Source organism: Ascaphus truei, chromosome 5, assembly GCF_040206685.1.
Source record: "Ascaphus truei isolate aAscTru1 chromosome 5, aAscTru1.hap1, whole genome shotgun sequence".
Lineage (NCBI taxonomy): Eukaryota > Metazoa > Chordata > Amphibia > Anura > Ascaphidae > Ascaphus > Ascaphus truei.
In genome coordinates, this window is record NC_134487.1 from 274,266,542 (window position 1) to 274,279,932 (window position 13,391).

At 41.8% G+C, this 13,391-nt stretch overlaps 1 protein-coding gene across 1 annotated transcript; it reads right to left on the reverse strand.

Moving 5' to 3' along the window:
* Nucleotides 1–3,740: 3,740 nt before the first annotated feature.
* On the reverse strand, nucleotides 3,741–12,193 carry LOC142494575 (zona pellucida sperm-binding protein 4-like). The gene is made up of 12 exons (XM_075599028.1): nucleotides 12,058–12,193; nucleotides 9,985–10,106; nucleotides 9,620–9,716; nucleotides 8,239–8,394; nucleotides 7,514–7,704; nucleotides 6,970–7,067; nucleotides 6,611–6,738; nucleotides 6,123–6,312; nucleotides 5,709–5,859; nucleotides 5,164–5,242; nucleotides 4,764–4,874; nucleotides 3,741–3,892 (listed from the first exon to the last, which is right to left on the reverse strand). The coding sequence occupies exons 1-12, from the start codon at nucleotides 12,113–12,115 to the stop codon at nucleotides 3,747–3,749; spliced, it is 1,527 nt and encodes a 508-aa protein (XP_075455143.1). The 5' UTR covers nucleotides 12,116–12,193; the 3' UTR covers nucleotides 3,741–3,746.
* Nucleotides 12,194–13,391: the final 1,198 nt, after the last annotated feature.

The window sequence follows — 13,391 nt, forward strand, 5'->3', positions numbered from 1 at the left end:
AACTATTTATATGAGCAGCTATGTACTGCTCACCAGGACTATGTGATGGTCCAGCCCTCACTGTGTAAGTACATACAGTATAGTTGGTTAGTTAAAATATACAACTTTTAATACATTTGTTAAAATAGGCATAACGGTGATATAAACAATAAACAATAATACACACGTCATTCAGTGATTGGAAATACCAATTCACTATAAGAGGGTTAAGTATCTAGGGTCTGGTCTCCTTTGTTATTTGATGCATACATAAAATAAAGAATGCTGGGTGTCTGTGTCATAGACTTGTTGTATCACTGGAGTCCTAGTAAACACTAGTAAGCTGTCTATACCGGGGGAGCGGCTTTTCCAGACAGTGAGTGCGTACTTACACAGTGAGGGCTGGAGCGTCACATAGTCCTGGTGAGCAGTACGTAGCTCCCCATATAAATAGTTCTTCAGTACTCATTTACATCTGTGGTGCCCCAATTAAGGGTTTTCTTTCTTCTTAGTACCCCTGTGTACTTTTGTCTGCACATCCCAGGTAGCACACAGAGTTCTCTTCATTACAGGTTAGAGTGAGGTTTTTCTCTATATACCTTATATTATTAATCATAATACAGCTCATCCACGTTATAACGCGATCCGTTACAACGCGAATCCGCTTATAACACGATGCAAGCGTGGCTCCCAATTTTCGTATTTATGAATACTTTACAACACGATTATTGTTATCTTAAATACTTTATTGTAAAATGCATATAATTGTACATTATTTCTAACGCAATGTGATTCTTTGGACCCCAAGCACAGCGTTATAAAGGGGTTGAGCTATATATATTTTTGATTCCTACTGTATATCAAAATAAATATGTATGTGCTACAGGAGGTGGCGTACAGGGGTCCGATATAATGTTGGACAGATCAGATTTGGAGTAAGATGCTGCACCAATCAACACTCTCCAAGGCTCCCATATTGTCTGGAATATAAAGAAGGTGTCATTGTGTAAACCTGGGAGTTTTTCCATCAGAAACACCCGCCATAATCGGGCCCTAACATTTTCAAGAGATGCCCCTGGGCTTGCTTCCCAACAGTCGCTATTTCACATATTATCGATGCATTAATATAAACTACCAGCTTGTTTTAATTCCTACTCGGGTTCTCCGCAGGTTTGCATAGCAGAGATGACCATAAGTTTAGGGGAACGCTAGCATTGAGAATACGCTGTGTTATATCATGCACCGCATCCCACAGTCTGGAGACTTCTGGGCAGTGCCACCCTATATTTATGCATATGTATCTTTTATTTATATAGTTCTATCCCTGTAAATAGTGATTTACAGCAGTAAGACACATGCCATAAGAGTAATCTCCCATGTGCTCTTCCCTGCGGGGAGGAGTGTGTGTGATCATACCTCTGCCTCCGCTAGGGAGGTGGGAAAGAGTTAGGATGGCTGCGGGTGCCCTTGGCCTGTAGGGACGGTCTAGGGACCATCTCCAGTGATAGCTGAGTAAAGTGTCTGTATCCGGTAGAAGACTACTGAGTAGCTGTATGTTACGGCAAGGACTGTAGAAATAAACCATTCCTGTTTGCAATATACCTCCGGCCTGGTGTGTGATCTAACGGGGGGGAGAGTACAAGTTCTAACGTGGGAGATCATCTCCATACATCCCTGGAGCCTACGGCAGATGGAGGCGCTGTACTGCTAAGTATTATCTGGGGTATGGACCCCAGAAGCCTGTTCCTGTGTCCCAAAGTCATTGCGGACGACTCAGTCCTCTTGTTACCAGCAGGTATGCACCACACACCCTGTAATGGCCCCTATCTGCAATGGGGGGGGGGGAGGGGGGAGATACCATTACTGTAGCCAATCAGGTGAAGGTTTCAGGAGCGTGGGAGATGTGGCCAAGTAGAGGAGTAGGAAACAGCTTGGGCCTGGAAGAGGTGAGGTTGTGTGTTTGTCTGTCTGTCCTGTTTTAAGTGTGTATATTTGTTCTGTCTTGTATGTGTCTCCTGTGACTGACTATCTCAGATGTGACTCTGTCCCCCTCTGACTGTCTCTGTCCTTTATCTGCTGTGACTGTCTGTTTTAGGAGTGCCTCGGCAACTGAATCCTGTGATGAGGGGTGGCTGGAGAAGAAAAAAACCTGGAGAAGAAAACCACTGCCCTAGATACTCGAGTGGTATTTCCATTTAAAATTAAGGGTGAGAAGTGTGACTTGTGAATGTGAAATATTAATTTTCAGAGCTTCTGACTTGTCATTGTTAATCTTGAACCCCGAGAAGTTTTGGAATGTTTCACGGTCCGCAAAGAGATTTGCCAGAGAAGTGGGAGGTCTGGAAATGGTCAGCAAGGTATCTGCGAACAAAGATAATTTATATGACCTCTGCTGGACCTGAATCCCCATAATGTCTTAAATCTGACCCAGGCAGCCAGTTGTTCAATTGGTAATGCAAAGAGAAGGGTCAACCTTGGCGTGTGCCATTTTTAAATCCATATTGTATACTTGGCCATATTCAGGTGACTGATCTTCGCTGTGGGGGTTTTGATACAAAGTTGATGGCTCTTAAAAATGTGCCCTTGACCCCGAAGGCCTTTAGTGTCCCAAGCAAGAAACCCCAGTCTACACGGTCGAAGGCCTTCTCTGCATCCAATGTTAGCAGCATTGTGAAGGTTTGACAATCTAAATAAAATGTATTATCCCTCTCATATTTTCCACCACCTGGCAGCCCAGAACAAACCCCAGCTGGTCTGCAGATTGGGGACAAAACTGTTCAATCTACCCAAATTTAAAACATTTTTAGATCTACATTTTTAAAATGAGATAGATCTGTAGCTTTTGCAACTTGTAGGGTGCACTTTCCATATTAGTATTACTCTTTATTTCCAACATCAATTGTGGAAAGTGTACCCCCTCTTACTTTATAATATATAACCCCTCTTTATCATATGCCCCAGACTGATACCTATTGCCAGGGTGGGGGCCCGAGTCCTTTATATCTAAATGCTATGCCATACTATAAATATATATTAAAAAAAAAAAAAATGATGGTGCAACAGAGTGCAGACACTTGGCTGTGTTATCCTGTCTGGATTATAATTGGTTAGTTATGCATTTGCCCTCTACTTTAGTTTAATACTAGGATGAAGCAGTGTAGGGATAATGGAGTTTGTCCTGTTTCTGATGGCCTAGGTATGTAATGGGTAAAGTTAGGGAAAGAGCTCAAAATGCAGTAAATAACTTTTTTTTTTTTTTGTAATTTCTCATTAGTATGTAGGTCAAGAAATAGCTTGTTGTAAGTTTTAAACAGAAAATGCTTCATTTCAGAAATATTGCTTCAAATTGTATTCATGTTTGACATTAACAAGCTGAATATGCAATTTCCCATCAGAACAAGCACATCTCCCTCTATTACTGTAGCTATTTGATGAAGTACAAAAGATAGTGGCACTACTTTTATAGTAATGGAAAAGCTTCAAACTATGGGAGCTTACTTGAACCACATTTGCAAAGATGTCAACCCTGTATTGGCAGTTACCAAGACAGACAATTTTACATCCCCATTGTATCTTTTGGTCAACATGCTTCCTTATATGGTTTATCCTTATGTTCCTGGCAGCTAGCTGTCCATTTTACATGTCCTTTCATACTACAGGTGTAGACTCCAGAAAAGTGATCCACTACTTCATTTGCATGTGCACCACAAGGACCAATGGAATAAGATGGGTTTGCCAGACCAGATGTGTGAAATGGGACATTTTATTTAAGCTTTTACAGTATACATTTTGGGGCTCTGATTTCTGTGGTGCTTCCATAGAGCCATCACAACAAGACCAACAGCTAGAACCCCTCCTGCAGCTGCTGCTCCTCTTGCCCAGTCCAATACAGAAGAACTAGAGCCAAGATCACCTGAAGGAAGGAGAAGCAAAGTTAATAGTAACCGACATGTTAAGACAAGTCAAATAGCGCTTGATGTTAATTGAAGCTCAATATCAGTCTCAAAGCTATAGTCAGCTCTGGCTAAAGTACCAGAGTTTATATAACTCAGGCAGAAGGCTAGAGATCTTGTTCATGTCTTCACATTAGATGATTCTGGCGCAGCAGCCAAAAAGTGGGTCCCAAACAAAAGGTGTTTAAAAATAATTCATTATTAATCCATCTAAAAAAGTGGAGGCACTAACCCTCCTACGTGTTTCGTGTTCCAAAAAAAATACTTGTGTTTTTTTGGAACACGAAACACGTAGGAGGGTTAGTGCCTCCACTTTTTTAGATGGATTAATAAAGAATTATTTTTAAACACCTTTTGTTTGGGACCCAATCTTTGGCTGCTGCGCCAGAATCATCTTGTTCTTCATGTTTACCTCTTCACTCCAGGCTGCACGCCTATTAGGATTAAGAGATTTCAGTGAGTACTTTCTTATTCATGATTGCTTAATGTAAGTCCAGGGACCATCCCAATGAGGGTTTTCTAGCCCTACATCTTACCCTTCAGGGTATTTTGGCCCATATGGGGACTTTACTACCTTCAAGCAGTTATCTATATCCTTATCCAGTCCTGTGTTATGAATATATACGTCTAAATGGATGCAATGCTGAAGCGCCTTTGTCACTTGGAAATGCTAATGTGAAGACAGACTGAAATAAAATCTTTTTTCCCCCCTCCATAGTGGTTATGGCCAAATAGCCATATTTTAAGGTGGCCAGAGCCAAATCAAGACTCGTGTGTAAAGTGGTACCTGTTCAAAGTTTGTATATAAAAATGACCAATTCCCAACCTTACCTTTCATTGTTCTGGTCTGTTCCACACTCCCACCAATGAAGTCAACCGGTCCATCAGATGTGACAATGTTTTTCAGAGGTTCTTCCGCAACCCACTTGTCAACCATTCTCTCTAAAGAAGTCAGATAACAGAAATGTCATAGCTGGTTAAGAGTCAAATCTTCTAGGAGCTCATGTTTACAAATGGTTACAGACTATCTAAATTAACCTCTAATAGTTGTTGGCCAAGAAATTAACCCAAGGAGTTTTAGGTTGACTATTACAAGCATCAACTGCACTGGAGTAGTCATCACTAACCCTTCCATCCCGTGTTTACAATAGCTAGAGGGGTAAAGAGATTTCCTAGGTTACGTTTATTGCAGACACCAGTGTTCAAGAAACTATATATTTTAAAGACCTACTCTTTCTCCGGTCACAATTGGTTCTGCAGGATTCAGAGGTAGAAGGGACACACACTGAGGCACTGCAGTGAAAGTAAACCTGTAATGTAAACATTGATTACCATAGTTCTTTAAAAAGGGAAGCATATTAAGTATATAGCTATAGCAGCTGAGAGTTAAACACTGAACTAAGATGCATACAGTAAATTGTTAACGTCTGAGCAAAATCACATGTACACAGCATTGCATAAGAGTGAGTGAGTGCCATGACAATAGTTCATGGGAGTATAACCAATTCCAACAGCCATTTCCTTAAGACATGGCATGAACATCATAACAGAGGCAAGGTAATATATGCCAAGGATCGAGTGCATCACAGCACTTTTTTGTTTGCCATAGAAACTGTAGCCAATATACCAGTGCGCCTCAATTGTGAAAGTAAAGACCAACTGAAGAGAGATAGATATATATATATATATATATATAATAAAAAAAAAAAAAAAAGATATAATGAACTCTAGGCTAGTTTTGATTCCAGAATTGAGAAGTGAATACAGTAACATTACCAGTCCACCCAGAGATAGCTGGGAGCGCTCATCCACAAATGTGAAGGTGTTGATGGAAAAGCGTTGGTAATGGGATGGGAAAGGCACATTCTGAGAGGCAGCACCAACAGGGATCAGCTGTGTGAGGTAATTATCTCCCGTAAAGGGGCACCTGGAATCAGAAACAAGAAGTGGACACCCAGTAAATGTAAGCAGGTAGCACCTGGTGCAGTCAATGCAGCTCCCTGTGTGCAGAGATGTATAGGTGCACTGGCAAGGTTTCCATAGCCATAGGGGAGTTGGGCGATTACCATGAAGTTCTAGTCAATTCCACCTTAGAATGTTACTACACATCAGCTTTGTCTAGCTTTACCTTATGAAAAAGCCCAGATGGATTCTACTTTAGATTTGCACCTCTAACCATCCCCACCTTACCTGTCCACCAAGATGGGCCATTGTGGCTGTTGGGTGGCTTCAGAAGAGGAGGTGGCACAGCACTCATACAAGATCAGGACCAGGCTTGGATCTGTCCTCTGCAGGATCCTGACCTCCAAGTACACTGGATCCCTGAGCAGCTTCACCACAGGGTATTCTCCCTCAGAGAAATATGAAGCATACTGCTGGTCTGAGAAGAAACTCAATTTGTATACTCTTTACCCATTCGCTAAACAGGTTACCTGCTATTTTAACTAGGAGGCAGTGTACGTTCTCTACAGAGAAATTGCCTCAGTATTAAAAACAGTCAAATGTGTAAACATGTTACCAGGTCCTGTTGTAATTACAGCATTTATAACCATCACAGTTAATTTCAGTTTGACAAAACACCAATTAGTTACCACACAAAAATAGCCATAAGCATTACTAAGGAATAAATTGTGGTATACCCCTGGTATCAAACTTGGAAGTACACATCAAGTCATTACCTTGAGCTATCCTCATCTCCAGGAGCAGAGGCCCATAGGTGGATACTGGAAGTGGCGGTGGCAGGGTGAAGACCTCAACTTGCAGTGGGATAATACCACTTCTAGCATAGCTGCAGCGGACGGTCAATCTACAAAAGCAGTAATAATCAGGGACTTCATAGGGTGGAAGGAACTTGTAACCATTGGACTAGTTTTGAAGTAGAATATAAAAAAAAAAAAAAAAAAAAAAGTGGTACTCTGGCTACATTAACTAAAGACATGCTGAGACATTGCTAACCAAGGACTTTATACTGAGACATTGCTAACCCAGGACTTTATACAAGTGTAACAGACCGGTCATTCTTTCATGCTTCACTTACCCCATTGTGCTGTCCCTGGTGACAGATGCCCCCTGCCATGTCCTTACATCTTTTGTGGCTTCAAAACTGTTCTCATATATCATTTTATCACCATCCATCTGTTGGATAAGAACAGTCACATGACCATTAGTTTTTTTTAGACAGCTCATCTTACACTGCTTTAACCCCATATAGAAGGAGTTTAGACTGAACGGAGACAGTCAGCTGTGTGAATACCCTGCATGACCTATCCATACAGTAGGTCAGGTCACAGAGCAAATGTCCAACACCATGAAGTTTGGATTATTGGGTTGGTACAATGCTGGCAAACTTGCTATATTATCTTAAACAAAAAGTGTAGATGAGAAATGACAGGAATTCTGTACCTGCAGATACAGAACAGGGGTGTCAGATACAGAATATTGGTAAATGTACATCAAGTTAAAATTAGACTTGGCTTTTATTAAATATATCCATGTAGCAAACTGCATGAGTACAGAAGCCTAATCATAGCAATGCTGGTGTATTATTCAGATACTGTTGAAACAGCAATATCCATACTCACCTGAAAAGAGCTCCCACAAGACAATGGAAACCGGAACACAATGAAGGCATTGTTATTTGAGACACTTAGTTCTGGGCAGGAAGCTGGGTTCACCGTGAGTAGATGGACAGAATCCAAGAGCAATGAAGGCATGGTCACGTCTTTAGAGATGGCAACCAATACGTGGTTATCAGTGGTGCACTGTGCAGTCACTGCAAAGGAGAACATTGTTGGCAAATGCATCCTTCAAGATAGTAGATAGTACTAGTCATTGGTTTAATAAAATGGCTGAACATGGTTCCTTATTGTACGTACCAACAGCACATTTTGACCCATTATAGTTACATATTCAGTTATCAATGTGTGCTTGAACAAGCTTTAAAAATCCTTATGTTTTAGGAGAAACTACATTTAAAGTGACAGCCAATTCAAAGCTTCCTACATGTAACCCTTACCACAGGGAGTTAAACAAAAACAAAGCTGTTGCTTTAAAATTCCAATGGTACTAGAACATTGGTATAGTAGAGGCAACCGTTTACAATAACACAACAATCTTTTTTTAGTCCATTCATTAGAAAGTGCCCATTAACTACTCTGCCAGAGTTATTGTAAAGAACTCAGTTGTACTTCATTTACACGAGCAGAGAGAGTAGACAAAGAAGGGGTATTGGATATTCCCAGCCAAAATAGGCAGGCATACAGTAACTAGTTGTATTTGGCATCTCCAGCTACCCCAAGTTACTTACATTTATTTCCATAGTAACAGGGCATTGCAGAATCCCTGGAACTGAAGCAACACCCAAGTACTTCACAGAGAACTTTGGGTACAGAGGGTTTAGCACAGGACATCCTGTCTTCTCGTTTGATGGCAGCACACACACCAGGGCTGGGAGCATCCATGGCTATGAGAGAGCATTACAGTAGATCAAAACCATGTCCTATATTGCATAGGAGAATGCCAATACAGTATGCACCTCATTTGATAGACGTGCAGTGTAATTCTTTACACACCTCACTTTAGCCACTAAGATTATATATCAAAATTTGCTACTCAGGGTACTGCATCTAGATCAGGGGTACGCAAACTTTGAGCTGTGGACCCCATGCTGGGAGCCGCAACGTTCACGCCCCCTCTAAGACTCGGCATCAAATGACGCAGAGTGTCACATCACTTGACTGTGTTGCCATGACGTGTTGCAGAAGACCAGGTAAGAGTTACAGAGACCTCACGCCTCCCCGGTATTTAAATTAAAAGCCGTGGGTGAGGGGAGGGAGAAAGAGCGCATGACCTCTAACTGCCGCGACCCCTCCTAGTGTTTCTCCCGCCCCCCCCGATCTAGATCATGCTTTAGGGTAATGGTGCACAAAATCAGTGAGCGAGTCAGCAGCATTTTGAAGGGATAGGAGTTGGGACAGGCAGAGAAGGTTGCAGTAGTCAAGAAGGGACAAGATGAGGGAATTAGGATTGTAGTCATGATTGACAAGGGGGACCCTAGCAATATTTCAGAGGTGGAGATGGCAGGACAATGTGAGGAATGAAGGAGGGCAGTCATAATCATCCCCAAGCAACTGCTTTGGGGTGTTGAGATTGTGAGGAAGTCATTGGCTACTTGTGTTAATGCTGCCTCCGTGGAGGGTAGGACCAAAACCAGATTGCAAAGAGTCAAGCGGTTGCATACAAGCCTCTCAAGTAGCTTGGATACAAAGGGGAGAAGAGACACGAGGTTGGGTAAAGAGAGGGTTTCTCTAGAATGGGCGTGATGAGTACATGTTTAAAAAAGATGGGAATGTGTCAGAGATTAGGTTAATAAGGGAAGTTAGGGCTTAGTGCAGAGGAGATGTGAAGACATGATCTAAGGAGAAACTTGTAGGGTGGGATGAGGATCAGAGATCATATCCTCCGTCACTGTTTAAAATGATCCAAGGGTGGATTTAGGTGTGCAAAAGGGAAGTAGATGGTGCATGTGGAACCTTAACCTGGACTGTAGATAGTCCTTGATCAAGTTTGAGCACCACTACTTTAAGTATTCCCATTTAGGAGGAAGTGAATTATGCATTAAAAATCTACAGCGGTTTAGGAGTAAAGGACATTTAATATTATTTAGCATTTTAACATTTAGTCATTACCTGGCAGAATTGGGCACTTCAGGTCCTTCCTATGGTGCTGAACCTGTCCATTAATGAGGACTTCTTCCAGTCTAATAGGCATCACATATTCTCCATCCTGTGATTAGAATACCCGTGTTAGCTCATTAAACAGTACAGCAGGATATAGTGAATGGATGATGGGCTTGCTACCAATTGAGGGGCGGGGAAGTCATATGCATCTTTGTCTTTAACTAGGGGACAGTTTAATAGTACATAGCCAATTAATGCTCCTGTAGGATTAGAATATACAAAAGTATAATATAAAAAGCGATTTAATACTTCAAAAAAAAAAAAAAAATCAGGTTGAAACACATGAGCAATAGCATTGTTAAAGACCTCTGTACCTTCTCCCTTACATAGCACCCATCATAAGCAGCACCAATGACCATAGATCCATCTGGTTTCTGGCCAACCCAGGTCCCGCAAGCAGAGTTATTGTGAAAATAGTGAGACTTGCCCTTGTTATCTGGAGGAGAGATCATGGATTAAGCATTGCACAGAAAAAGAATATTGTATCTAAATGTACTATGGTAACTCCCCTTCTCAATTCTGCAAGTTTAAATGGCAGCTAAAATACATCTGGTTTGTTAAATGTTAATGTACTGGCTAGTTCTGAAGCACTCTGAATATCTTTGGCTGCCAACACTGATCTACATGTAGCCTAGTTCCCCGCTATCTTTTTGGCCCTAACCATATATGTCTTGTTAGACACAGGCACTGTGAGGGATAAGCTCTCATGGAGGCCTAGCTTGTTATGGCAGCCTGGATACACTATTGCTGTATCCAGGGGCTGGCCCAACAACCAGAGAGTGTCATCCCTGGGGAAAATACTGGCTGGGTCACATGCCCATGATGTGATGCCTGTCAGTATCGGACCTGCCCTGTTATGGGGCAAGGTTACACGCCCCTCCCCTGGGGTTCATAAGCTAACTCTCCCAGAAGTGAGGAGCTCTCTCTCCCCCTGTGGAGTGGAAGCACTTACCCTTTATCCCATCATGGGGTAAAGGAGCCTACAGGGCCTCAAGCTCTGTGGGTAATACTTCAGGGAATGTGCCTGTCATGACTACTGCTAATAAAAACCCAGTTGCATCTGTTGTGGCTACTTGACTGGGCCACCATGGACCACCCTGGCTGCACCGGGATCCTCACCAGCTGGAGGCACTGCAAGGATCGAGAGCTTGTCCTGATGCCTCCCCATACCATAGCAGAGCTCAGGGCCTTCTGTTCTACCAAACAGGTATGCACTGCATCAGAATACACCGGTAGCTATATAATCTCACTTAGGGTAAAGGGGAAAAAAAAAAAAAAGTGCTATTGCAGATACAGATGAATGACACCTGTGTGTGACTTAAATCAGCATTTTCCCCTCCCTCAAAATTAAAGGGAGTGAGGTGGAAAGGCTGAAGGGTCACCCAACTAGAAGTTGCAATGTCATCTCCCAGCTTTGTTGGCTACTAGTGAGGCAGACTACAGGGGCCATTTTGCTTTTCCCAGAAAATAATTGTAATTATGAGGAACTAGAGCTTTGAGTGCTGCAGTTCAGCTCCTAGGAACCCCTGGTTTAAATAAAAAGAATTTAGCTAAAATATGATATATATTTGAGCAGTGCAGCATCCCAAGTGCTGCAATTGTATCAGGAGTATACAGTACTGTATAGAGTATATAATACAGTATAGCAGGCTTGTGTGATATATATATATATATATATTAAAAAAAAAAAAAAAAAAAAAAAGGAAGAAGTAGTGCAGGTAAAGCAGGGACAATTCATAGGAAATAAAGTTCACATTTCCTTTGTAATTGCATACAGTACACCCAGCCCTCCTACAGCATTCAGAGAGGGGGGGGGGGGGGTAGGAGAATTAGAAAATATACAAAAACACCATACACACAGTTACACTAACAGACAGCATGTATGCATTAGTATTACAACAGTTACCTTCCATGATTTAATGTTAATCACATCTGCTTTATAGAGGGGTGTGCACACATTAATACCAGGTTCTGATTAATGTATATTGGAGGGAGACACAAAAAGGCTCACATCAAAAATAAAGTAGATAACACACAAGCAATAATTCTTTCAGGGCCAGGAGGAGCAGAAGTCAATACTGTATATTACAAGCCCATCTGACACTTAAAGTTTTAAAGCGTGCATACAAAAAAGAGAGAGTCTATAATAGGGCTTTAAATATTCCAGCCATATATAGAACAGTACTTCAAACTACAGAGCCCCAACAATGTGACCAATTACACCTACCCATCCTGTATTAGAGTACTTCAGCAGGTTAAATAGATTTAAAACCAAACCCCTTCACTGCAAACAGGGGCTACAGATATTTCCCTAAATGATTGCAAGCCAGTCTAGAAGAGACATTACAGAACATACACATTGATGGCTGGTGGTTCTCGTTACTCACCTAGTACAGTCAGAACAACAGCAGCATCTTTATCCAAGGAAGGAAGGGAAAACTGCATGTTACTGGCTCCACAGCGCAGATGTGAGGGGTCTTCCCAAAATCCATGAGCTCCACATACAAAGCTCTGTAAGCCACAACCCAAGAGCACAGCTGCTAAAGCCCAGAATCCTGCAGGGAAACCCATCTTACCAACAGCTCCCAATACTCTGTGCACCTACAGACAGACCTTTATACCATGGAGAGGAGTTAAGGGGGGAGGTGTGAGGCTTGATTCTAATGTGAATCCAGGTGAAGAATATGCAGGTAGGGTTATCAAGGAGTTAATTAACAAGCTACACCTGTTTCCATTATCAATTATCCTAATTATGCCAAGACCTCATTTAACTAATTCCCTGCTGCAGAGCATGCAACAGCCACATTTGCTGCACTAATATTGTAGTACTTTGTACCACTATATAAAATTCTGCATGTACATACGGTACTGTATAGGCTTCAGAACACCACGCTAAGTGTCAATGAAGAGTACAGAACAAAACAGGGGAGGCAGGGGGAGACATAACAAGTATATTACACATTAGGGGAAGTAAGAAAGAAGTACCTGGTCACAGGGATAATCTTATATAATCTTAAATAGCTGACATACATGGATACCTAATATTATTAATCATAATATATATTTTTTATTCATGTATCAAAAATAATACCTAATATTATTAATCATAATATATATTTTTTATTCATGTATCAAAATTAATACATATGTGCTACAGGAGGTGGCGTACAGGGGTCAGTTATAACGCTGGACAGATCAGATTTGGTGTAAGATGCTGGGGAAAGATGCAGCCCCAATAAACACTCTCCAAGGCTCCAAGACTCCAAGGCTCCCATATTGTCTGGAATATAAAGAATATAGGGAATGGAGAGTAAACTCCAGAACCGGTGCTCTGAAATCACACACAAAAGCACTGTAATAATGAACGATGAATGTGTCAGTCCTGCAACCGTTCAAATCCACTTAAGTATAGGCATGTAAAGAGGGCTCCATATGTGCAATACATTCTCAATCCTCAGGAAGGGGGCTAGAGTGTGGTAAGGAGCAAAGGTCAGAGAAAGACACAATATAAAGAACACTCCACCACTACCCTCACAAATCCTGGCGTCCAATGCACAGCCCAAGAGCCCCGAGGAGCATAGTACTCACAAAACTTGACAGGTAGATATCGTTGATGAACGCTGGAGCCGGGATCTGATGTTTGTGCAGTGTTGGCGTGCTCCAGCCTCGAGAAGTCAGAGGAGAAGAAGAAGGTATGGCGGTTCACTGCCGTCCGTGTGGG

Bases quoted from the DNA above. Each gene is read 5' to 3' on its own strand.
- LOC142494575 (XM_075599028.1), bottom strand. From the start codon at position 12,115: ATGCAGTTTTCCCTTCCTTCCTTGGATAAAGATGCTGCTGTTGTTCTG. The intron at 5,860-6,122 runs GTAAGGTGGGGA...TTCTGATTCCAG, and splicing joins TGGCCCATCTTGGTGGACAG to GTGCCCCTTTACGGGAGATA. The intron at 3,893-4,763 runs GTAAGGTTGGGA...TCCTTCCTTCAG, and splicing joins ACAGACCAGAACAATGAAAG to GTGATCTTGGCTCTAGTTCT.